Raw genomic sequence first — 24,337 nt, 5'->3', positions numbered from 1 at the left:
GAATGGATGCTCTTGCTGCTCACCACCAGCAGCCCAGCAAAGGGTTTCTTTTGCTGCCCTGTGACTGATGGGAGGGAGGGAGATCCCGGGGCTGCTGCCAGGCTGACCTTTGTCTCTGCAAGGTTGTGCATCAACTCCCAGGCTGGACCAGAGATGTGCAAAGAGCTGGAGTTATACGGATGACCTGCGTTTGGGGCAGTACACAAATATGTTAAATAAAAATAAATAGATACACGAGGGGCCAGTTGGAATTGACCCCCAAAGGGCTGGGCTGGCACTTGTTTCCAAGGCTTTCCGCAGGAAAGGTCCAGTGACACTTCAAGCCGGACAGGTGCTAGGATCCCATCGGGGCCCAACACCCAAGGGGACATTTCAGCACTCAAACAGCCCTGCTGCTGGATCAGCCCCCCCAAGGAGGCCCATCTAGTCCAGCAGCCTGTTTCACATAGTGGCCCACCAGATGCCACTGGAAGCCTACAGGCCCAAGTTGAAAGGGGCAGGCCCTCCCTCCTGCTGTGACTCCCCTGCAACTGGTACTCAGAGGCATCCTGCCTCTCTGGCGGAAGGTGGCCTGTAGCCCTCTGACTAGTAGCTGCTGATAGGATGCCATTCATCATCATATCTGCTCTCAGAATGCCATTCATCATCAGTCTCTGCAGACAGAATACCAGTGATTAATGGTTTTTACTCAGAATCCTTTTCTTGGGGGCCGGGAACCCCAAGTCCCTGAGGGACAAATATTCCTATTTCCTTCTGCCCACAAGAAGCTATGGGACAGGAGATATCCATGTATTATTCTGAAAGGGCTTGACAAATCTGCAGACCAAGAGATAAAAACAAAGAGAAAAGCATCCCTTTTGCACACTTTACTGTGCTTTAAATCCCAAATGGTGGATCCTCCGTCTTCAGAGTGAGGAAAAGCTTCTGAACCATCACAGCCAGCTGAATGTTGAAAGCAGCCTTGCAGCTTCAGTCTAATATAATCCATCAAATGTTGGTACTCACTGTAGGACTTTTGTAGGAGCAGACAAGCCCCCCCCGCCTGGCTTTTTGGGGCCTGTCAGTGGTGCACCTAGGCAATATTGGAGCCTGGATCTAAAGGCCTTGGGAGGCCACCCACCACCACAAGCATCATCCCCTCCCCACCCCCCATGACCTGCACAATATTTTTAACAGGTGGGTTCTTGAGGGCACAAACAGCAACTGAACTCACAAGAACATAAGAATATAAAACAGGTCTGTTTATGCAAAGATGCAGAAGCAGAAACATTTCAGCAGCAACTTAACATATTCCCATCCCACATATTTCTCCCCCCACCCTTGGTCTTTAAAGCACCCAGCGCAGGTCACAACCACACTTGGCCACTGGCACAGCGCAGGCTGGTGGCACAGTGTGGTGACCAGGAACAAAGAGGATTTGGGGGCTCCCAGGGGGTGTGGAGGGCCTGGGCCTGGGCCCCAAGTCCAAGGGTCAGAGAGCCTCTGCGGCCTGTCAGAGCTGCAGAACTGGGTCACGGGCTACCCTGAAGCACAAATGAGAGCAGGTGCGAGCACTGGAACTCTTGCTTTGGGGAGAAGAGAGCTGCTTGCTCTGAACTGTTAACGCAGCTTCTTTTGGATAATTGTCTTTGTTGGTTCTGTGCTTTCTCCCCTACACGGCTATTGCTTAATGCTGTGAGTATTCCAAAAGAAAGGCAAGAAGTACTAACACCTTTATTTATTTTATTTTTTAACATTTATATCCCGCTTTTCCTCCGAGGAGCTCAGAATACATGGTTATGTTTATCCTCACAACAACCCTGTGAGGTAGGTTAGGATGAGAGAGACATGGCTGGCCCAGAGTCACCTTTGGTTTCTGTCTGCATGTCCTCCACTCTATGCCCATCTCAGGCAGAGTCTAAACTCTCTTCAGCTTTGCTTTCTGAAAGGGCCTTACTACAACTGGGAAAGAAAATGGTAGAAAGACAAACCCTCTCACCTATCTGTGGAAAAGTGCAGAGTCTTTGCACCGCTATCTGAGCGAAGCTATCACCCCAGAACTGGAATCCGCCCTGAGATCTTTGGGACAACTGAAGCCGCTTCCTATTGGGATGGAGCATTAGTCCCTCTCGTGCCGGGATTTTCAGAACTGCATCGCATTAATACATTTAAAAAAGAAAAAGAAAATGCACTCCAGACAATGGGGAATCCATCTCTAAACGACAACGGTGCTAAACCACCAGTGTTTATTCTTCTTGGCCATCATTTCTGTCACTGGAATCTGGCTTCAGCTGCTCCACCTGAACCTCCTTCAAAGCCATCGGCGGCCACCCGGCTCGGTCCACCCTATCTCTGCCTTCCTTCTGTCTCCTGCAGCTTGTCTTTTGACCCATTCTGCTTCTGGAGGGGGGGTTCGAAGAGCGGCTTATAGATGTAGACGCCTCCAGCAACCCCAAGCAACATTGCCAGCAGCATCTGAGAAAAGGTCAGCCTCCCGCGCATCTTCAGGGCACTCTTTCCGGCCAGCCACCCCTCTGGATTCCTGCGGTGGGCGAGGCAATGCTTGCATAGCTCTGTGCAATTGATGACAAGTACAGTTAGTGCAGTACAGTTAAGAGGTATCACGTAACGGCGCAGCAGCAGGGAAAGGACTTGACTAGCAAGCCAGAGGTTGCCGGTTCAAATCCCTGCCGAGAGGCACCGTCACCCTCTCAGACTGCGCGGGAGGAGCGGGCCGTGGGGAACCCCTCCTGGGTTCTACCCAAGACAACCACGGGGCTAGTCTGTGGGCGCCAGAGGTCGCCACCCGCCCGACAGCACCCTCGACCTTGACTGTTCAGAGAGGGGAAGGAAGGGCCCTCATCCCCAGAGCCAGCCCCTGCTCTGCCTGCAGGAGGTCAGGTCCAGTCTCTGGCCAGGCAGCCTCTCCAGGTGGGCCTGGCTCAGCCTAGTCCGGCCACTGGTCCGGCTAGCCGGGCCTTGTCTACCCAGGCTGGCAGCGGCTTCTCCTCCGGGGTTGCAGGCGGAGCCTCTCCCTGCTGCCAGCCCTCTCTGGGAGACGCTGCCAGGCCAGGGAGGGGCCTTGGGGCCTTCTGCGTGCCAGCAGCAAGCGGGGCTCTTCTTCCCAGAGCGGCCCCCCTTCGGCCCCTCAGGGCGGGGCTCACGTGGAGTCCCCCCTTCAAATGCAAACCAGGGCAGACCCGGCTTAGCCCAGGGGGCCGTCCAGGCGTGCAGGGAAGCGGGCGGGGCTCGCTGCTGAGGCGCTCCGGCTGTTGCTGGACTACAGCTCCCATCCTCCGCAGCCGCCATTCATGGGGACGATGGGAGCTGTGGTCCCGGCCCGCCGGGGAGGCTTCCGCTCTGGCTCGCCCCCGGGCTCGGCGCCCACTCGCCTACTCGCCCACCTCTTTGCCTCCCTCGCGGACGTCGCCCGAGTCCCGCCTCAACTCCGGGCCTGTTAGCTCCTGCGCATGCGCCTGAGTCTTCGGCTCGGCGTCGGCCGACTTCTCGCGAGACCCGAGGGCGCCTCCTCGCGGCTCTCTGTCGAGCGGCAGGAGAGGCTTCTGCGCATGCGTAGAGGGGCGTGGCGTCCCGCGTGCGCAGTCCGGGCAAGGTATGCGGAAGTGGAAGTCGTGCCGGGAGCGTAATGGAGACCGCGCGGGAGGGCGGCGGCAAGCGGGGCCCCCCTGTGAGGCTGCGGAAGCGGAAGCCGGGGCTGGAGAGGCCTGTCCCGGGGAGCGTCGCGGGGAGGGGCGTGGGTGAGGAGCTGCCTCCCGGGGGCGGGGCGTGGAGAGGTCCCGCTCCGGCCCATCCTACCCTGCAGGGTTGTTGTGAGGGGAGAGACCCACAAGGCCGCGAACAGAGGGAGCTGCCTCCTGCCGAGCCGGCCCTTGGCCCAGCGAGCTCAGCATTGTCTGCACTGGCTGGCAGCAGCTTCTCCACGGCCCCAGGCGGGCGTCCCTCCCCGCCCTGCCTGGAGGAGGTGCTGCCAGGCAGCGGACCCGAGAGGCAGGTCCGCATGGAGCAGAGGCAGCCGCCATCTACTGAGTCAGGCCCTTGGGCTATCTGGCTCAGTCTTGCCTACCCAGACTGGCAGCAGCTTCTCCAGGGTTGCAGGCAGGACTCTCTCTCCCAGCCCAATCTGGAGGTGCCGCCAGGGAGGGAACTTGGGGCTTTCTGCATGCAAGCAGGCAGATCGATGCTCTTCCCAGAGCGGCCCCAGAATATCTTCCGGGGCTCACACATGTAGTCTCCCATTCATATGCAACCAGGGTGGACCCTGCTTAGCGAAGGGAACAAGCCATGCTCCCCCCCCCCCCCCCGCAAGTGCCCAGAGGTCACTCTGGCTGTGGAGTCCCAGCAAGGGGCTCTCGAGGGACAAGCAGCTTCCTGCCTGGGTCAGCATATCCCTTGTCATCCAAGGAGGTACTTGCAGGGGGAACCAAAGCCAGGATGAGCTAGGAGAGGAGAGCTAGTCTGGTGGCAGCAAGCATGACTTCTCTCCTTCAGCTAAGCAAGGTCTGCCCTGGTTGCATCTGAATGGCAGACTACATGTGTCGGCAGTGCAAGATATTCCCCGCAGGGGATGGAGCCACCGCTCTGGGAAGAGCTTCCAGGTTCCAGGTTCTCTCCCTGGCAGCAGCATCTCCAAGATCGGGCGGAGAGAGACTCCTGCCTGCAACCTGGGAGAAGCCGCTGCCAGTTTGTGGAGACTGGCACTTGGTTAGGTGCCCAGTGCCCACAGGAGCACTAGTGCTCAGTACCATCCTTTTAATGCTGCACAACACCTGGCTTACTGTGAATATCTTCCGGGAGAATCTGTAAAATGGGACAGCAAGGAAATAGCCAAGTTTGTTTTTAGTGAGCAGTTACAACATTTCCAAGTTACAGTTACAACATTTCCAACAAGCAGTAACCTGCACGGGGGAACATGGGAAGCTGCCATATACTGAGTCAGATATTGGTCTATGTAGCTCAGTATTGTCTTCACAGACTGGCAGCAGTTCTCCAAGGCAGGAGTCTCTCTCAGCCCTATCTAGGAGATGCTGCAAGGGCGGGGGGGACTTGGACCCTAGATGCTCTTCCCAGAGTGGGGCTCCATCCCCGGAGTGGAATCTCTTCCAGTGCTCACACTTTTAGCCTCCCATTTATCTGCAACCAGGGTGGACCCTGCTTAACTAAGGGGGCAAGTCATGCTTGCTAGCACCAGACCAGCTCTCCTCTCCCTGACTAACCTGATATGTCTTTTCTCCCCCCACCCCCTAGGTATTTTCGGGGAAAGCATTTATCTGTGCTTGTTTACTGTCGTATTCAGGCTACTGAACTGCTTTCTAGTCCAGACGAGCTTTGTCCCAGATGAATACTGGCAGTCACTTGAAGTGGCACATCATATGGTTTTCAAATATCCTTGTTGGTGGGTGGGAATGATTGGAATTCAGTGAGCAGGCAATTTCTGTAACAAAGACTAAGTGTATGCCTGTTTGCTCAGAAGTAGGCCCTGCTGAAATGAATGGGGCTTCCTTCTGCATAAGTCCTGCTGATTTAGTCTCAGAAGTGCTGTCTGAAGACAGATGATGAAAGAACCTGGCTGGAGCAAAGCAAGGCTGTGTCTAGGCAGGACCAGAAGACTGAGCTGTGTGTGGGTCCGTTGAGCTCGGGGTGGTTGCCCCGCCTGCAGCTGCTGCCGGGATTGAGCCTGGGGCCTTCTGCGCTGCCACTGAACTTCCCTTTTGGCAAACCCCACATTGGCTGCCGTGCCATCTGTGATGGAAGAAAGGGCCGGTGTGGGAGCAGTCACGGATAGGCTGTGCTGAGAACGTGGCAGACATGAAGCAGCGGTGACTAGTTCGGCCCTAGGCGGCCCTTGAGCGTCGCAGGGGCAGGATGAGGCCTGGCACCCTGAGAATGAGTCCTTTCCCCTCTGGTGGTTGCAGAGCTAGAGACTGCAGGGCTAGACGCGGAGGGTCTGAAAGTCAAGCAGCCAAAGCAAAGGATTCCCACTCACCACAAGCAGGCAGCCCGTGACTGCTGGCCAAGAGGAGAAGCAGGTGGGAACAGAGCAAGAGGTGCGTGTGGGGGACTCGTTTGCTAACGGGCAGGCCTGACGTATGTTGGTACTAGAATTCAGAGGTCGCATTAGGCCAGCCAGTTGCAATCACACCCCACCTCGGCGGTTGCTCTCCTTAATGCTTGCAATTATGGCTATTTGACCTGGGAATGGGCAGAAGGTCTCCGGAGCCCCCTGTACCCTCTGCTCTTTGCAGGCATCTACAAAGTGCTGGCTCTGCTGAGCAAGGATGACGTCCTGCTGCTGGTACGTTCGGGGCGGGGGGGGGGGGCTCCCATTTCGAGCAGGCTTTGGCTCTGCTGGCCCTCGGCTCCGCGGGAGGGACCCCTCCTGGCTGCTTGGCTGGTGCCCTTGCAGGGCTGTGGGTCCAGCTGGGGCGTGGAAGAGGAGGCCGCCCCTGTTCCTGGGACTCCCTGCTGGCCGCCTGCCTCTTGGCTCACATCTGGCCTGTGGGATTTGGAGGCGCTTGCATCACCAGCACCACATCCCTCCCGGCTCCTCCTGGTCTGCTCCTGCCGCGTAAACGCTGACTGGGGTGGTGCTTCTCCCTTCCCCAAACAGATCTGGCTCCCTAGAGTTGTCCAGGCTCTTCTGGCCGCACTTGCAGACGTGAAGTTGTACTCCTTTGTGAAGCGACTGGATAATACAGACACGGCCAGATGGGTGGTGAGTCCCCGCCTCCGTGCTCTTCCTCGTGTGCACAGACCGTCTAGGGGAGAAGGGGAGCCGGCTGGGAACGGAGGGCCGCCTCCCGCCAGTTTCCCTCCTGTGCGATGCTTCTGCTCAGAGTGGGGCCCCTTCCCACCTCTGCTGCTGCTGCTCTGGATTCTTTGCAGTACTTCTGCCAGCTGAGTTCGTGGTTCACCTGGTACTGCTGCACCAGAACTCTCAGCAACACCATGGAAACGGTTCTCACCACCTTTGCTCTTTGCTCCTACCCCGTGGAAGGCGCGAAGATGGGGAGCAGGTGAGGACCTCTCTGGCCAGAGAAACAGAAGGCTGACTCTCTCGCTCAGCCTTTTTTTTGGGGGGGGGGGGCTCCGTGGCGACACTCCTGGGGGCTGCTCGTCCTCCCCTCTCCCTCCATCCCCAGGTCAGCTGTTCCTTTGCTCAGACACGCCAAGGCCTTCCCCTGGCGCCAAAGAGCCACCAAGCCTGGCTTTTGCCATTCGCAGAAACCCGCACAGTTCCCTGCACCCTGCGCAGAGCAGGCGGCACCCATCCCGGGCAGTAAAGGTCCAGGAGGAGGGCAGAAGCTGCTCGGAGGACTGCTGCCTGGGCTTCCAGAGAGGCGGCATGGGGCTGCCCCCACCCCCAGCTCGCTCAGGATGGCGGCGGCAGCGGCAGAGTTGTGCACGGCTGTCTTGGAGCGATGCCGCAGGAACTACTACGCTGCTTCCGACCAGGGACCCACAAAGCCCTGCCTGCCTGCCTGCCTGCCTTTGTATTGTTTTTGTTTGCAGCGTTTTGCTCCTGGCTTTCTTGAGCTCAGGGCAGCTTGCAGAGAAGACGGAAGGGTGCTGCCCCCTGGCCGGGGAGGGAGGGAGCCCAGCGGCACTGGCTTCTGGGCAAACGTGCCCAGGGCTGGGCTGCGGAACAAGCAGCACGCAGGCCCCCCCCCGCCCGCCCGCCTCACGCGCCCTGCCTCGGTCTCTCCTCTCCAGCCGGGGCTGCCTGCTGCTGGTCGCACTTGCGTTTCTCGTCCGCCCGACGGCCCTCGTGCCCTGGGCTCCGTTGCTGCTGCGCCTCTTCTGGAAGGAGCCCCGGAAGCAGCACCTCCTCCTCTCTCACTGCGCCCCCGTGGGGTAAGTCTGGCTGCTCCGCATGCAGCGGAGTGTGAGCGGCAGGAACAGCGCCCCCCCCGCCCCCCGCACGTGCGCCCCCCGGCTGCTGCCCAGAGAGTGGGGGCCAAACAGAAGGGAGCCTCCCTGGAGAAGCCGCCGGGCGGGGCGGGGCGGGCGGGGAGGCCGGGCCGCCCAGGGCAGAGGCCTTGGAGTGGGCCTGGGAGGCTGCAGTGGCTGAGGCCCGGGCGGGTTGTCCTCTCCCACAGCCTGCTCGCCTTGGGGTCTTCGGCCATCCTGGACAGAGTGTTTTTTGGCAAGGTGAGTGGCCCCCTGCGGAGGGTCGGCGCCGTTTCCCGCCACCTGCTCTGACCCCATTTCTGTCGTGGGTGACACGCTGGGCGGGGCTTGAGTGAAGAGAGGCAGGCCGGTCCCAGAAGGGCTCCGGGCAGCAGCCTGGCTAGCCCAGCCAAGCCCCCCGCGGGCCGGAGCAGCTTCTGGCCTCCCTCCTCTCCCCCCCCCACCACTCGGCAGGGCACACAGGACCCTCTGGAGGGCGGGATTGTGGCCCTCTTGGTGTTCTCTGGGCCGCCTGCTCTGTGGCCACTCTGGGGAGAAAGACCCACGCGGTGGGGGGGGGTGCTGGTCAAGAAGGGAACCCGCGCTGGGTTGGTGGCGGTGATGAGAGCAGCCAGGCAGGTCCCGGGGGAGGAGGAGGAGGAGGAGGAGCAGGGCCCCCACGTGGCCACCGTCGGTTTCCCCTCGTGCTTCTGACGTGGGGGGGGCACCCCTGAGTGCAGCAGCAGCACTGTGCTCCCCGCCCCCCGCGGCCGCTTTGTCCCTGGAGGCTGGTGGGAAGAGCTGCCAGCACGGCTGGGCTGGGCTGGGCTGCTTCCTGCAGGGCTGGGCCAAGAGGCAGCTGCTGGGCAGACAGCCCTGCAGTGGAAGGTGCCGCCTCCCTGGCCCAGGTGGGGGCTGGGGCTGGGGGCTGCAAGGAGGGCACCTGGCTGGGCTGGCTGGAAGGGCTGCCAGGGCAGCCGGTCCCTTCGAGGCGGCCCATCCGGGGGCATTTCTGGTTCCGCCCCTCTTTGCAGCCTGCCGCCTCTTGCTCTCTCTCGCTCTCGCTCTCGCTCTCTCTGTGTGCCACTGCAGTGGACTGTGGTTCCGCTGAACTTCCTGCAGTTCAACGTGCTGCACAACTTGGCCGCCTTCTATGGCTCCCACCCCTGGCACTGGTACGTCAGCCAGGGCTTCCCGGCCGTCTTGGGCCCGCACCTCCCCTTCTTCGTTCACGGCTGCCTCCGAGCCCCAAAGAGGCACCGCTTCTTCCTGCTGGTGGTGCTGTGGACTGTGGCAGTGTACAGGTGGGTTTCTTCCCCGCTGGTGGTGTTGGTGGTGGTGGTGGTGGTGCATGGGGAAGGTGTCTCGGGGGAGCCCCTGTGGTCCCAACAGGGCCAGCGGGGTGGAGCTCCTGGCTGTGTCTGCCCCTGCGGCTGGCTGGCTGGCTGGCTGCTGGTGGTGCTCCCCAGAGCAGCCCCCTTGCCTCTCCTTGGGAGCTCGGGGAGGGCCCCGGACCCCCCCCCCCCTTGGCGCTTGAGGGGCCTCCCTCTCAAAGTGCTTGTTGCAGAAGGGCCCCCCCCTGGTCGAAGAGGAGCTCGAGCCCCGCCCTCGGAGAGAGGCCGAGTGGGGCCGGTTGCCAGGGAATGGCTGAGCCGGGGGCCTCTCGGTCTCTGGCCCCGTCGGCAGGGCTTTGCACACGCAGGAAGCGACCTCCTTCGGCTCTCCGGGGCTTCAGGCCGGCGGGACTGGCCCTGGGCTGGGCCCTTCTGCCTGCAAAGCCAGGGCTGGCCTGCAGCCCCGTCCGTCCCCCCCCGCTGGACTGTCTGCCCTGGCTCAGCCGTGCCTGGACCTGGGACTCCCTCTGCCTCTGGCCTGCAGCCCCATCTCCATCAGGGGGGGTGTCTGGGAAGGAGGAGCACGGAGGGGGCTTCTCTTGTTGCCGGCGGGAGGGAGGGAGGGAGGCCGGCCCCTTCTGCTGGAGCCCCAGGAAGCCCCCCCCCTCTCTCTCACCCCCCCACCCCGGTAACGTTCTCCCTGCTCCTCCGTTGCAGTGCTTTGAGCCACAAGGAATTTCGGTTTCTGTCTCCACTGCTGCCGCTCTGCATGGTCTTCTGTGGTGAGCACTTTGATCTCCAGCCTGTTTAGGAGCCCGTGGAGTGGACACGCGGGAGGCCGTGGGCATGTCAGGGGCCACCTGGGCGCCGTTGCTTCCTCTGGCATGGGGGGCGCCGCAGGCAGCTTCAGGAGGGGCGACTGACCCGGCTCCTCCAGCTGCAGTGGCCTTTAGCTGGGGATGATGGGAGTTGTAGTCAACAACATCTGGGAATCCCTGTTGGAGGGAACACTGCCAACGCCCCACGGAGCAGGGACCCACCAGGCGGCCAGCACCACCCTCCTCCGGTTTCTCTTTGGAACCAGGGCCAACCCCCTCGAAGGGCAGAGTTGGGAGATCATCAAGTCCACCCCCCGCCCAGTCAGTGCAGGGGAGCCACAGCGAACAAGCCACTCGGGGACCCCGGCCCACCGCTCTGTGCCGGCAACCAGCCCGTCCCCCCCCCCCCCAGCCCCTGTGCTTGCCTGTGAGGTGTGGATGTGCTTAACACCCCCAAGGACAGTCTCTTGGCTCTTCTCACCCCTTCGATGTCCCTAGCCCCAATCTTCTGGGCCAGGTTTCTGGGAAGGGCAGAAAGATCCCAGGTTAGTGTCCCGTTGCCACTGTCTTGTGAGGCTCCCCCAGTTCTGAAAGGGCCTTTGCATTTGCCTGCAAGACAAGTGGGTGTGCTGGTCGACGAGGGAGGGGGCTGATTGGAAAAGGCCCTCCTGGATGGAGGCAGGCCTCCTCTGGCTGCTGACAAGGGAGGGGTCGCGGGAGCAGCACCTTCTGGGCTGCCCTTGCCTCCCCTCGGGCCAAAGGGAACAGGGGCTGCGGGGCTCGAGAGCTCCCTGGGGGAAGCGTCGCCACCTCCTCCGTTCTAGAGACCCCTCCCCACGCGTCAACGGCACTGGGGTGTGTGCGCACAGGACACCCTCCCGGTGTCTGAGCGCATCCCCAACCATCTCCGGAGCCCGACGGTTTCCCAAATGCCGGGTCTGACCACTTCTCTGGAAATGGCTCTGCGTGGCCCAAGGGAACTTGTGGCTGTGCTTCTCTTCCGTCCTCCCTGCAGGGCATTCTTTGGCAACACTGACGAGGTGGCGGAAGCCGGCGGTCGCCTTCCTGCTGGTGTCCAACCTGCTGCCCGCCCTCTACATGGGCCTGGTCCATCAGCGTGGAGCCCTGGACGTCATGGGCCACCTGCAGGGCCTCTGTGGCCCCTCCGCCCCGCCCCAGGCCTCCGTCTTCATGCTGATGCCCTGCCACTCCACGCCACACTACAGGTCAGAGGGGAAGCCGCCCCCTCAGGAATGGGAGCCCCAAGGAGGCCCGGAGAGGACAGCCTTGGGAGGGTTGCCGCTCTGGCTCTGGCTCTGCTAGACGCCCTCCCGCGAGGCGCCCCAAGAAATACACACGCAGGCAGGCTTGGGAGAAAGGGCCCCAGCGCGATCCGTTCGTTCGTGTTGGGTCTTCGCAAGAGAATCCACCCCCCAGCAGTGCGGGACTCACCTCTGCTGGGGTTGGGCAGAGCTTGCCCTTCCCCGGCCTGAAGGGCGACTCACCCTGGCCCAGGACCAGGCATCCTGTCGGTGCTGATCCCTGGCCAACCCTTTCGGGGCTCTTTCCGGGACCTCCCGCCCCCAAGGCCTTTGCACTTTGGAGCAGGTGAGCGCGTGAAATGGAGCCCTTGAGCCGCAGAGCATCAGAGGACACACTGCACACTCCCCTGGTTTAAATCCCCCCGGGACGTTCACCAGTGTCAGTTCCCAACTCCTGCTGAACACCACCGCCTCCCCCCCCCCTGCCTGTTGTGACCTAGCTAACTAACCTCGTTGAGAGTGTCGACTCAATGTGCGGCAGCTGTGAAAAAGGCCAGTTCCATGCTAGGGATCATTAGGAAGTGGATTGAAAATAAAACGGCTAACATTATAATGCCCTTGTACAAAACTATGGTGCGGCCACACCTGGAGTACCACGTACAATTCTGGTCACCACCACATCTCAAAAAGGACATTGTAGAACTGGAGAAGGTGCAGAAGAGGGCAACCAAGATGATCAGGCGCCTAGAGCACTTTCCTTATGAGGCAAGACTACAACCCCTGGGGCTTTTTAGTTTAGAAAAAAGACGACTGCGGGGAGACATGATAGAGGTCTATAAGGTCATGCATGGTGTGGAGGAAGTGGAAAGAGAGAGATTCTTTTCCCTCTCACACAACACTAGAACCAGGGGTCGCTCCATGAAATTGATTGCCAGGAGGTCTAGGACCAACAAACGGAAGTACTTTTTCACACAACGCGTGATCCACTTGTGGAACTCTCTGCCACAGTATGTGGTGACAGCCAACAACCTGGAAGGCTTTAAGAAGGGTTTGGATAACTTCATGGAGGAGAGGTCTATCAATGGCTACTAGTCGGAGGGCTAAAGGCCACCTCCAGTCTCCAAGGCAGGATGCCTCTGAGTACCAGTTGCGGGGCAGTCACAGCAGGAGGGAGGGCATGCCCCTTTCAACTCCCGCCTGTAGGCTCCTAGCGGCATCTGGTGGGCCACTGTGTGAAACAGGCTGCTGGACTAGATGGGCCTTGATCAGGCCTTGGGCCTGATCCAGCAGGGCTGTTCTTATGTTCTTAATCTAAACCAGCTACAGAACAGAGCAAGCAAAGAAACACCCCACACAAGGCCAATCAGGTGAAGTACCAAAATTTCCTATTTGGCCCCCCAAAGGGCAACCAGCCCAAGCCTATTCTGGAACCGGGAGGGAGGGAGGGGCAGCTTGTCGACCCAGCCACTGATTCCTGGGAGGGGGCAGGCCAAGCAAATGGCCGTCGAAGCCGGGACCCACCATGCTGCCTGCCCAAGTGGGCTGCGAGGTGGGACAAAGCAGCACCCCCCCCGGCATGAGGCCAAGGGGTGGCCTCAGTCTGGACGTAGGCAGTAGTCTCTCCCAAGCCACAGGATCATGAGCCTAGGAACAGCTTGCATTTTTCACGGCAGTGTCTTCCATGGAGGTAGGGGGTCTTTGCTTCGCAGTGGTTGTCGCTGCTGCTGGGAGGGAGGTTTCTGTACGGACCAAAGCCTGGGCTTTTGTTGCCAGACTGGAAATCAGAATATTGCTTGGTCTGTGGCAGGGATTCTCAGTCTTTGGGCTCCAGGTGATGTTGGACTACAACTCCCATCCTCCCCAGTGGCCTTCTGTGGGCCATCTGGGGCCCTATGGTGGAGAACCCCTGGACGGTGTTTTTGTGGTAGTGGCTGGAGAGCCCTCCCCACACCTTGGAATTGGGACGGCCTGCCCTGCGTACAGCTGGTCTCCTCGGCCGCCTGCTGCCCACTTGCCCTTTGTGTTGGGACTGTCCGTCCTGCGCTGGTTCCCTCAGCTCAGAGGGAGGGAGAGTGACGGAGGCGCTACCTGGCATGGCTGCACCCCCCGGAGCCCCCCGAATGACTGTCGTGCTGCTTCTCAAGCTCCGGCCACGACAAAAGAGGCAGCCGGTTTGCCTCCTCGGGAAGGAGTTCTGCCTCCCCGGGTTCCTCCTCCCGAGTCTGCCGCTGCCCTCTCCCCGTGCCGGAGCAGGGGGTCCCTTGACGTGGCTCGTGGCGCCCACTGGCTCTGTGAGGCGGGGTCTCGTGGCCTCTGCAGCTCCCCACGGGGCGGTGGCAGGGCAGCCCCTCCTCCCCAGGCTCCAGCCTGCCTCGCTGCTGAGCAGACCCCTACAAAACAGCCCCAGCCTCTTCTGCGTTCTTTCTCTGTCCTGAAGAGCCTGCTCTATTCCTCGTCTCGCGTCCTCCCAGCCTTCCTTCTGTGGAGTTTGGCGGGGGGGTGGGTGGCAGGGTTGGCTTCTACCCGCGTCTTCTCCTGCCTGCCCCCCCCCCCCCCGCTGCTATACCTGTTCTCTGCGGCGGCCAAGCAGACAAGGGGGAGAAGCTCACTGCCGCTGGGCCTCCAACGCGCCAAGAACGGGTGGGTCGCCCCCGGGACCAGTCGCCCCAGCGCTGCCTCCTCCAGGGCCGCCAGTCGCTGCCCCGTGCGCCCCTCCGGCCCCAGCTTTGCCGCCCCCTGTCCCGGGATGCCATGGGATTCAGCCCCCTCTTGGCCTCTCCCACCTTCCCTCCATGGAGCGCGTCTTTGGGCCAGCCCCTCTACCTGGGTCCAGGAGCTCTTCACGAGGGAGGCCCACCGCGCCCTGGGCCCTCCCTGCTCCCAGCCAGCAGGACCAGCACCGCCCCCGGCGGGCCCTCCAGAGCCTTCCCAACCAGCCCCCACCTCTGGACCCACTTCCCGCCCCTGCCATTCCCAGGCAACCAAGGCGCAGGGATGGAAGCTCCCAGCCCTCGGTCTTCTCCAGCCCCGCTCCGAATACCAAGAGCACCCTCAAGCGGGGCCGCTGCAGACCAAGAGCACCATCGCCATAGATGCAGGGGGGGGGGTCTTTGGGGAGCAACTGCAGGTACTCGCCTGGTGTTCAGTGCGCCGACTCAGGCCCCCGCTTTGAGCCAAGACGTACAACGTCACTGAAACTACTGACCCATAAGGTGCTTTTCCTTGTTGCCATCACCTCTGGCAGGAGGGTGTCAGAGTCGGGAGCCCTCTGCGTGCACAAGCACCTCTGCAGCTCTCAGCTGGACTCGGTCCTGCTCAAACCTGACCTGTCATTTCGCCCCAAGGTGAATTCACATTCCATCACAACCAGGACGTCTCTTTTTGTCCCGGACCAGTCCACCCTATGGAAGTCCTGTGGCATAAGCTGGATGTCAGGCGGGCTCTGGAAATCTACCTCTGCAGAACAAAGGAGCTCTGCTGCACCGGCACATTGTTTGGGTCCTTCTAGCCAACCTCGCTGGGAACCCAACTGTCCAAAGCCGCCTTAGCACAATGGATGTATCACCATTGTGTGTGAAGCATTTAACCTCACTCCACCGCGCATTCCACCAGGAGTGCGGCTACAGCAGCAGCCTTCTCGGCAAACACACCAATCAAGGCCATTTGCAAAGCTGCCACATGGACCTCCACCTCACCGTTTGTGAGACACTGCAAGCTGTCCGTGCATCAATCAGCCCAGACAGTGTACGGGCGCACGGTGCTTCAGCAAGTGGTCTCAATCTAACCTCTTCTCTTTGCTTTCTTCTATCTAACATCGCCTTCCCTCCCTCTGACTACCGTTTTGGTCTGTCCCATTTAAAGGGATACCCTCCGGCACTGGGAGGGAAAGGAACGTTGGTAGACTTAGGAACATAGGAAACTGCCATATACTGAGTCAGACCACTGGTCTATCTAGCTCAGTATTGTCTACACAGACTGGCAGCGGCTTCTCCAAGGTTGCAGGCAGGAGTCTCTCTCCCAGCCCTATCTCGTTGGAGATGCTGCCAGGGAGGGAACTTGGACCTTCTGCTCTTCCCAGAGCGGCTCCATCCCCTAAGAAGGGGAATCTCTTCCAGTGCTCACACTTCTAGTCTCCCTTTCATATGCAACCAGGGCAGACTCTGCTTAGCTACGGGGACAAGTCCTGCTTGCGACCACAAGACCAGCTCTCCTCTCCGACTTACCATGAAGGTTCTTTCTTCCCAGTGTCCGGAGGGTGATGGTGGGTCCAGCTTGGCTTTGCTAATCAGTCTTGTTTGGAATATTTGCCTCTTGTGTTTTTCCGAATTGTTGGCTACATTATCTCCGTATTATTGCTGCTAACGCTTCTTTCGTCTATACTTGTTACTTATTGCACTTCTGGCAGGGTGTGACTACTGTTGGTCCTCCTCTGTCTACTCTCTTCCCACGTGGCCTGCTATTTTTCGGTCCCGCTCTCTGACTTGCGCACACACAGACTTGCACTTCTCTGGAGCAGGAGCTCTTCCTCTGGTCGCATTGTTGCGAAACAGTCGTGAAACTGGGGAGGAGCTGCACTGAGGCCACATGGGGAGGTTGAAAGGTCACGAGATCCTGTCTCCTCATGGAGCAAGTGGGTGTCACGACCCACTTCAAGGGATCCTCTCTGGACACTGGGAAGAAAGAAGCGTCACAGTCAGTCGACCAACGTTCCTTTTTCTTTCTAGCCATCTTCACTGTCCTCTTCCAATGAGGTTCCTTCAGTGCCCCCCAGATTTGACAGGAAGGACAGATTACCTGGATGAAGCTGACTTGTTCTACGCTGATCCTCTCCGCTGGCTCCAAGAGGAATTTGCTGGGAACTCAGCCGTGTTACCCTCCCACTTGGTCTTCTTCAGTGTCTTAGAGCAGGTATGGACGCTGCAGATTCCTCCGGATCCACAGGAAGACCCAGGCCAGTTGGGGGGAGGCTTCAGCCTGCCTGGAGCTAGCGTGGGTTCCAGTTCCCCAGATCAGAGTCAGCCGGTTGGTGCTTGTCATGCTCCCTTTCAAGCCTGCTAAGAGCTTTCTAGACAGGAGCCGCCTTCTCTCCACGGAGGCGCGTCTTCTGCCTCTTCTAGGGCGGGCAGCCCAGTCGGTGCGAAGAAGGTGCAGTGTGGGGATGGGTCTTGGGTCAGATGCCAGCCTGGCAGTCGCTCCCTGCAGAGTTCGGTTTCCTAGCAAAGAGGAAATGCAACTGCCACGGCATTTGGTGCCACTAAGAGGCTCCCTGGAGGAGAGTGGCGGGCGGGGAGGGGGGGAGACCCTCACCATCTTCCTCCCCACGGATGGCGGGGGTGGCGAGCCGGCTGTTGAGGCCCCTGGGTCTCTTGGGAGGCTGTGATGACTGGCACGTGGGGTTGTTTCCCGCACAGGCTCTTGTACTGAGTAATGGCCATCTCTAGAAGTCAATGCACGGGTTGGATTGTATTCAACTGTGAAATGGTTAATGGTCAATCCTGAACCATAATTTTGCTTCCAGGACATATCGCCATTTCTCTTTTCAAATGGCTATGAAAAAACTGCCACCTTCTTTCACACCCACCTGCCTCAAGGACGAATTGGGAGCTACATTTATGTCTACAAAAGGCATCCGAAGCCTCTGTGAGGATGGTCTCGGTCCAAAGAACTCAGACAGGTCAGTGTAGCTTGTTTAGAGACACAGGTGGACCTCATTCAAAAATCATTCCCCGACCTCGTCGTTTGCAGCCGCGTGTCTCGCATATCCGTGGTTTTTGTGGCCCAAACGTGGCTGTGCTCTCCCTCGTCTCCTGAGGGAGGGGCCTGGAGGATGGCTCTGGGGGCGAACAGAGTGGAGGCTTGGCCTCCTCCTCCTCCTCCTCCTCTGGAAGCCTTGTGGAGCCATCCCTCTTCACTTCTGCGGTCTCTGTGGAGGCGGATGGGGGCAGCGGGAGCCTTTCCGGGAGGAGCCTCCTGGAGCACCACCCAGCCCCGGAAAGATGCGAACACACAGCACGGACAGGAATCCCTGGCCAGTACATGGCAGTCATTTTTATTTTATTTTTTATGGGAACCACTTACCGTACTTGTATTTTTTGGTGTTAATTACTGAACGCTTACCATACAATGCACTCCAGTTTTTAAAATATATATGTTTAAAAATATTTTAATATATGTTTATGGGAATCTAACAGCGCTGTGATAGTCATCCTGTCAATGAATGACTGAATTCTTGCTGTTCTGTACACTTCTCAAAGTGGGGTGGCCCAGCTGTGCTGCACAGGTCCTGCCCGGTCCCCGTGTTTCCTTCCTCCAGGTCGAGAGGAGCAAGTGTGCAGCGGAGGGCTCTGCCCAGGGGGCAAAAGGTCACGCAAGGTCTTGCCCTTGAACAAGGAGATCCAGCTGCTGGACATGCTGGCTTGTGGGGACTCCTCCCTTGGCCACTCCCAGGCACTGACTGCGCTTTGCACACCGACTTGCCCATTGCCGCCTTGCCACCTCACAGCACCTCGTGAATCCAGCCCATGACGGACCGAGGTCTCATCGCAACCTCTAAGTTGTACTACACACGACGTACCTTCGGGAGGTGCTGGATATAATGGAGGCCGATCCCTCGCTGGTTGCTGGGAGGGCTGTCTGAGATAAAGGCTCCCCCCTGGAATGCCGTGTGCAGACCCCTCTTCTCTGCTGCTGCTGCTGCTGCTGTCCGAGGGCATCTCCACGTGTGGGTTCTGGTGTCCGTGGGACCCTAAAGGCAGGACTGTGTCCATTAGTTAGGCTTTTAAGGCTGGGATCAGCATCCGCCCCCCCCACCCCCAGTTCTTTTAGTCTACCTTTAAAAAAGCACAAAACCCCCTCCGTGCCGTTGCTACTTTCCCTCCTTCCAACTTTGCCTCCTCTCCTCACTGCATGGAAGGAGCAGCTCAGGAAGGGGGGAAATCAGCAAGGCCTCCCAGCGGCCCGAAGGGCACTGGCCATAGCAAGCAAGTTTTAGGCCTGTCAGCAGGAGCGGGGAGAGCTTTTCACCACGCATGGGGGGACCCTAAAATGCGCTCACGGATCCTCACCTTTTTCAATGAAAGCGTCTGCAGCCGCCTCAGTGGTGGCTAGAGCATCCCTGATTTGGCAGGATGCTTTGTTTCAGGAACCTCCCTCAGAGCCAGTCAGGTTGTGCCACATTCTTAAAATTGCACAAGGCACAAGCCTTGATTTCTGGCGCATCTCTTGACTTCCTCCGTCTTGCATCCGGAGCAGCTACAGCCTCAGCAATGGGCCGCCTCAATTTATGGTTACAATCCAGGCAGGTGGATGCTGCTGTTTCCAAAACCAACCTTACTGCCGTTCCCTCCGATGGGGAAAAGCTGTTTGGGGAGGTGGCCTTGAAAGGCATTCTAGTGGAGTTACAGATAACAAGACTCTTCCAGAAGGCACAGCTGCCCTCACGCGGAGCGACCCCCCCGGCCCTTCAGATCACCTTTTGTAGGCAGAGACGGGCTTTCAGGCCCCAACGTCCCTATTGGGGTAGATCTAGAACACCCAGACAGCACTTGGGGGACGGAGCATCCTTCATTTCCCAGGCCAAGCAACAGGCATGACGGGGGGGGGCACCCCTCTCACTGGCATGCTTGGGAAGGCACCGCTTTTGACCTTTGGCTACTCACCACCGTAAAAGAGGGCTGCTCCAGAGTTGACCAGCCATCCCTCCCACTCCAACCTCGCACCGCCAGCAAAAACACCAAGCCCTGCATGGCGCAGTTCAACATCTTCTTGCAAGAGGGGCCATCGAGAGTGCGCAGGCATCGACTCGATAATACTCATGGTGCCAAGGGAGGGCGGTTCCCTTCAGGCGGTGTGGGACTGAACTCACCTGAACCGCTTTGTCTGCGAGTGCACATTCTGTGTGGCATCCCTTCCTGCTGTCTCGGAGGCCCGCCACCACCTGGACCGGCTCACATCCTAGACCTCCAGGAGCAGAGGCGTAACTGAGGTAGGGCAGGCAGGGCACGTGCCCTGGGCGCCACTTGGGAGCGGGCGCAACATTGCCATGTCAGGTGGACCCCCCACCTCACCCCAACAATTTTGTTTCGTTTGGGGCCCCAGTGCTCAGCTCCCGCCGGGCACCATGCCGCAAGCCCAAGGACAGACCTCCTCCTCCACTTCGCCCAGCCCTACAGCCGCGGCACCAGCGGCGCCCCCCGAAAGCTCAGCTCCTGCCGGGCGCCGGGCTGTCTGCCCGATGGACCTCCCGGCTCCTCCTCCAACTGGCGTGCCCCCCGCCCCCCCCCCCCACTCGCACATGCGTATCTCTCACAGTCGCACACGGCGAGTGCTGCATTGCACGCTGAGGTGGCGAGAGAGGCGAGAGGCTGTGTTTGCTGCTCCAGGAGCCCGAGGAGGACGACGATGACGAGGAGCCAGGAGGAGTGGGAACCTTGCTGGTTTCAACAGTATCGACTTAAATAAAGTTTGCAGACAGTGCATCAAGAAGGTGTGTGTGTCTTTTTATTTTTTTAAATTAATTGACGTGGCGGGGGAGCTTCTTGCTTGTTGGAGCTGGCTTCTGTCTTGGCTGAGGGCGGCGGCCAGCGGGGGGGGGGGTGTTGCGGCGGCAGACGGTCACCTGGCTTTGCTCAAGTTGTGTTGTTGCAACTATGTGGGCAGGGGTGGCGCGGGGTTGGGCTGGCAGCGGAGGGGAAGTGGGGAGGGGTGTGTGGAGAGGGAAACTTGGTGGCACTCTGAGGCCAGGTGCGTGTAACACACCACGTGTAAATGCACTCCCAGCCCGCCTCTCACTGCCCTGGCTGTTGGGTTGTGTTGCAGTCTCCCCTCCACTTTGCCTTGCAATGGCCGGGGGGGCGGGGGGCCCTGGGGGGCGGGAGCGAGTGTTGTGGCTTCCTCTGGGCGTTTCTCTCGCTGGCTCAGGCTCGCCTCTCCCTCTGTTATTGGGAACAGCAGGGGTGAGAGATGCTGCCACTCGGGCAGCAACAAGGTCGCTTGCCGATTTCCTTACACAGACTGCATACTGTGGGACTCGCTGAAGTCCAAGGTGGCCACTGAAAATCCAGCCTGCGTCTGTCTATGCGGTCATAATGTCCGGGGCTGAATTGAGGATCCCCTCACTCCCCCCGCCCCCGCTGCCAAGAGGAGAATCCGCCGTGCATGCTCCCCCCTTCCCAGCTCCTGCCCCTTTTACAGCCAGGTGGGTTGGATCACTGTAGGGAACCCTGATCAGGGAAAGGGTTAGGGTTCCTGACTGACTTCTCTGGCAGAATAGCGGGGGGGGGGGGAGAAAGCAAAGGGAGGCATGCAGGAGGAGGAAGGGCCCAGATCCACCGCATTCAGCGACTGAACTGGGCTTTTCCATGCCTTTGCTTATTTGGAGCAGAAACCTAGGCAGGGCTTACTCAGAAGCAAACCCCACTGCCTTCACTGCGATCGACTCTCCGCTCATGTAAACTAGTAATAGGAGGGTTGCAGCCTTCAAGACCTCCCTTCTTTCCTTCCCCATCAAGGTCCTGCTTTTCTCCCTCCTCCTCTTATTTCTCTCACTCCCCACCACCTCTTCCTTGCTTTCCTAGTTCCATCCATCCATTTCTCTCCCTCTTCCTCCCTCTCTCCAGTTCCTTCCTTCCTTCCGCACCCATTAAGTCAACTGCACTCCGATCCGAGAATTCAGCTGTTGGATTGGGCTCTCTCTGGGTTTGCCCTTGAAAAATGCACAGCAGGCTGAACTCCAGGCTTACTCTAGAGGAGTCCTGCTGAAAGCAATTGCACTGTTTGTTACGGTTCATATTTCCATCGAATTTAAAATAAAAATTAAATCCCTCCCACTCATTGGCAGCAGTGCTTTCCCTCCTTAAAATGGGTCTTTCAAAAAATACCAAATCTCCCCATGGAAAGGTGCAAATCCTTTTTCTTGACACCTTTAGGTAGTTGCCTTTCCCCAGGAATCTTGTTTTGTTTTGCTTTAAAATAAGTAAATTATGAAAAGGCCCTTAAAAATAGAAATAGAGAGGGGGGCTCTTTTTAAAAAAGCAAATGCTCCCCTCCTCTCAATTAGTTTGTAGTAATTAGTCAATTAGACAGTGCAATAAATTTAATGTATTGTTTTAGTGGAGGGCAATATTTTTACTGGGTTTCAGGAGATCCTCTCTCAAGCTGCCTTTGAAGTAGATGGGGCACCATCGATCAGATAAGGAAAATATGGCACAAGGGCAGCTTCTGGCTTTACACAGCAGTAAGCACAGTGGGGGAGCAGGGTCCAATCTAGAGTTCAATCCCCCTTCAGCCTTGAGACTAGCTGGGTGACTCTGGGCCAGCCACTTCTCTCTCAGCCTGACCTACTTCACAGGGTTGTTGTGAGGAGAAACTCAAGTATGGATCACACTGCTCTGGGCTCCTTGGAGGAGGAGGCAGAGCAGGAGATATATATATATAAAAGAGTGAATGTTGCTGCTTGCTGGCAGATAGCAGCTGGGGGGGCAGGGGTGTAGCTAATACACACTGCTGGATTTGGAATGGAAGCAGGGCTTATGCTGCTTGAAGGACCATCACTGACTGCTTGAGTGTTTGGCTGCTACTCCATGCTCCGTGTTTATATTTGTGAATATAACAGATATCACAAAAATGCCATGGGACTCCATGCCTTTGGACCTGCCAAGGAGACTTGGGTAGCGAATGCTGTCCTGAAGGCCCAGTTGAGGACCTTCTGCATAGCCTAAACAGGAGATGAGACCCAAGACACTGCCCCCCCACTTACCCTACCCTGTTGCGGTGGGATTATTTCAAGGCAAGGCATTTTTCGCACCCACTACTAGCCATAGCATCTGTGGTGTGGGTTTGGGGTGTTTTTTTTGGGGGGGGGGTGTTAAAGTATATCTTTCCTTTTGCTAGATGAGTTTGCATCAGTGAAAGCAAGGAAGATGCAGTTGTAATTTTCATGTAGTGCCATAATTTGTAAATTAAAAGATTTGTTAATTAATAGCACTTACATTTATATACCGCTTTATAGCCGGAGCTCTCTAAGTGGTTTACAATGATTTAGCATATTGCCCCCCCAACATTCTGGGTACTCATTTTACCGACCTTGGAAGGATGGAAGGCTGAGTCAACCTTGAGCCCCTGGTCAGGATCGAACTTGTAACCTTCTGGTTACAGGGCGGCAGTTTTACCACTGCGCCACTAGGAGCTTAAGCTCAATTAATGAGCTTGACTTGTATTTTTGAGCTGATATTATGGTAAATAAGTTATCTGAAAGATGGGTGTCAGATGTTGGGGGGGTGCAATTTCAGTGCTTGGCCTAGGCGCTATTTTGCCTAGATGCGCCTCTGTCCAGGAGGCATGCATGCATGTGCCAGTTCACCAAGACAGCAGCCACCTGCTTCGTTTCTCTGTGCAGGGGTCCACTGCCAACGCAGGGCCCTTCCATTCAGTCACTAGGCGTGTGCATCGGTCCGGATCCGTCCGGACCAGCAAGGGGGGGGTCTATCTTTAAGGGCGGGGGGGTAGAACTTACCCCTCCCGCCGCTCTTCCCCCTCCGGCGCTGCAGTAAAATTTCAAGTTTTGGGGGCGGCAGCGTTCTTCCCTGCCGCCCCGGCCCCTGTCATTGCCCGGAAGAAGCCTTCATATCAAACACGCATGTGCGTGTTCTACCCCCCCGCCCTTAAAGATAGACACCCCCCCCGGCCGGACCGGTCCGTTTCCGAACCAGTTCGGAGGCCTCCAACATGGCCTCCGGACCGGTTCGTGCACACCACTACCAGTCACTCTCCTCAGCCCCACGTAGATTTACGAAGATCCCGTCTTCCACCCAAGGCCTCTGCAGTGGTTCCTGCTGCTCTTTCATCCAGAGGGTGCGGTGAAGTCCAGCAGACGGCTGGCCTGCTCCAGCGCTCCCTGGTTCTTTGGGCTTTATTCCACCGTGCTCTGCCAAAGCAGACACCACTGAATATTTGAGGTTTGGTTTAGTTACTCCAACATGTTTGTTGGTCTGTCTTTTACTAGTAGGGGTAGTTTCTTGTCTTCCTGCAGGGTTGTCGCCTCTTGAATGAAAAGAACTGGGCGAGTCCTGCCTCGAGGGTCCCATGGCCATCATAACCCACACGCGAGACGCCCTTGGACTGGCCGCAAGAAGGAGCCTTCACGGTGAGTCACCCGTGCGCCAGGATCCCACTGTGGCAGGCAAAGTGCAGCCCATCGCCAGTCTTGCATGTGCTGTTAGGGAGTGCAGGAGCAGCTACCGGCAGGAGGACTGGCAGCACCTGAGCGCGAGGCTGAAGAGATGCTCCCCAAGCCCTTCACCAGGCGGGGGGCTCCAAGGTCCTCCAGCTGGGATCTGCATTGTCGGATAAGGTGTTTGAGCTCGGCCCGCTGATGGAGAGCAGCATCAACTGGAGGTGGCCACTGCAGGCAGCTTTGCAACCACACAAAGGCACTTCCAGGGCGATGCAAAGCAATCTGCTGCTGCAGCTGAGCAGCAGCACTAGTGCTCATTGCTGGAAACGCTTGCTGGCTTGGAGGAGGGAGACGATGATGGCGGATCTGCCTCTGCTTCAGCACTATGAACGGTGAACTCCACTGCTGTGTGTTTTGTTTTGCCACCCAAGGAAACTGGATGGATGGAGTGAGGGACCTCTCCTGCTGCTTTGGTTTCACCTTTGCTGCCACCTCCTGGAGGAACTCCTCTGTGTGTGCTTGCTTGAATGGTTTCTGATGCAGCGAAGCCTCCAACGTTGCTGACGTCAGCCGTCTCCCAGGGTGTGACACGGCCCTGGCCAGCCTGACACCCAATGAGGCCTGGGACTCATGCTGCTATGTGCTTGGATGACGGCAGGGAGAGGATTCTTGGGTCCTACATTACAGCAGGATATTGTACTTGGAGGGGCTGGGGGGCAGCTGGAAGTGGGAGAGCATAATTTCCCTGGTGGCCAAGGCACACCATGGTGCACTATCCTCCCCCACTCCCTGGTGTTTTGGGGATGTTTCGTTAGTCATGGTTGTAGGCACAGAACCCAACTCCTGTGAACAACAAAGTCCACC

The 24,337-nt window shown here is 58.4% G+C and overlaps 2 protein-coding genes across 5 annotated transcripts; one reads left to right on the top strand and one right to left on the bottom strand.

Moving 5' to 3' along the window:
* Positions 1–1,699: 1,699 nt before the first annotated feature.
* Positions 1,700–3,539, bottom strand: PIGBOS1 (PIGB opposite strand 1). Its single transcript, XM_053272556.1, has 2 exons — positions 3,384–3,539; positions 1,700–2,552 (listed from the first exon to the last, which is right to left on the bottom strand). Exon 2 carries the CDS (start codon positions 2,479–2,481, stop codon positions 2,326–2,328), a length of 156 nt encoding a protein of 51 aa, XP_053128531.1. The 5' UTR covers positions 2,482–2,552; positions 3,384–3,539; the 3' UTR covers positions 1,700–2,325.
* Positions 3,460–19,785, top strand: PIGB (phosphatidylinositol glycan anchor biosynthesis class B). Of its 4 annotated transcripts, none has more exons than XM_053272552.1 (13): positions 3,604–3,737; positions 5,245–5,380; positions 6,175–6,292; positions 6,608–6,712; positions 6,883–7,013; positions 7,711–7,851; positions 8,097–8,148; positions 8,980–9,191; positions 9,939–10,003; positions 11,055–11,265; positions 16,026–16,209; positions 16,820–16,975; positions 17,615–19,785. In XM_053272552.1, exons 1-12 carry the CDS (start codon positions 3,626–3,628, stop codon positions 16,943–16,945), a joined length of 1,593 nt encoding a protein of 530 aa, XP_053128527.1. In that variant the 5' UTR covers positions 3,604–3,625; the 3' UTR covers positions 16,946–16,975; positions 17,615–19,785. The 4 variants fall into 4 exon arrangements, 3 of the variants coding, with proteins under 3 accessions (XP_053128530.1, XP_053128527.1, XP_053128528.1); XM_053272553.1 differs by having other exon boundaries at positions 17,556–19,785; XM_053272555.1 differs by lacking the exon at positions 17,615–19,785 and having other exon boundaries at positions 3,460–3,667; positions 16,820–17,489.
* Positions 19,786–24,337: the final 4,552 nt, after the last annotated feature.

The sequence above is a fragment of the Hemicordylus capensis genome, chromosome 10 (genome assembly GCF_027244095.1).
Source record: "Hemicordylus capensis ecotype Gifberg chromosome 10, rHemCap1.1.pri, whole genome shotgun sequence".
Taxonomy (NCBI): domain Eukaryota; kingdom Metazoa; phylum Chordata; class Lepidosauria; order Squamata; family Cordylidae; genus Hemicordylus; species Hemicordylus capensis.
This window is presented reverse-complemented; position numbering and strand designations above follow the sequence as displayed.

What these genes read in the sequence shown, in the direction of transcription:
- PIGB (XM_053272552.1), top strand. Translation starts at nt 3,626, where the DNA reads ATGGAGACCGCGCGGGAGGGCGGCGGCAAGCGGGGCCCCCCTGTGAGG. An exon ending in TCTCACTGCGCCCCCGTGGG is followed by an intron (nt 7,852 to 8,096) that starts GTAAGTCTGGCT and finishes CCTCTCCCACAG; the next exon opens with CCTGCTCGCCTTGGGGTCTT. An exon ending in ACAGAGTGTTTTTTGGCAAG is followed by an intron (nt 8,149 to 8,979) that starts GTGAGTGGCCCC and finishes GTGCCACTGCAG; the next exon opens with TGGACTGTGGTTCCGCTGAA.
- PIGBOS1 (XM_053272556.1), bottom strand. Translation starts at nt 2,481, where the DNA reads ATGCGCGGGAGGCTGACCTTTTCTCAGATGCTGCTGGCAATGTTGCTT.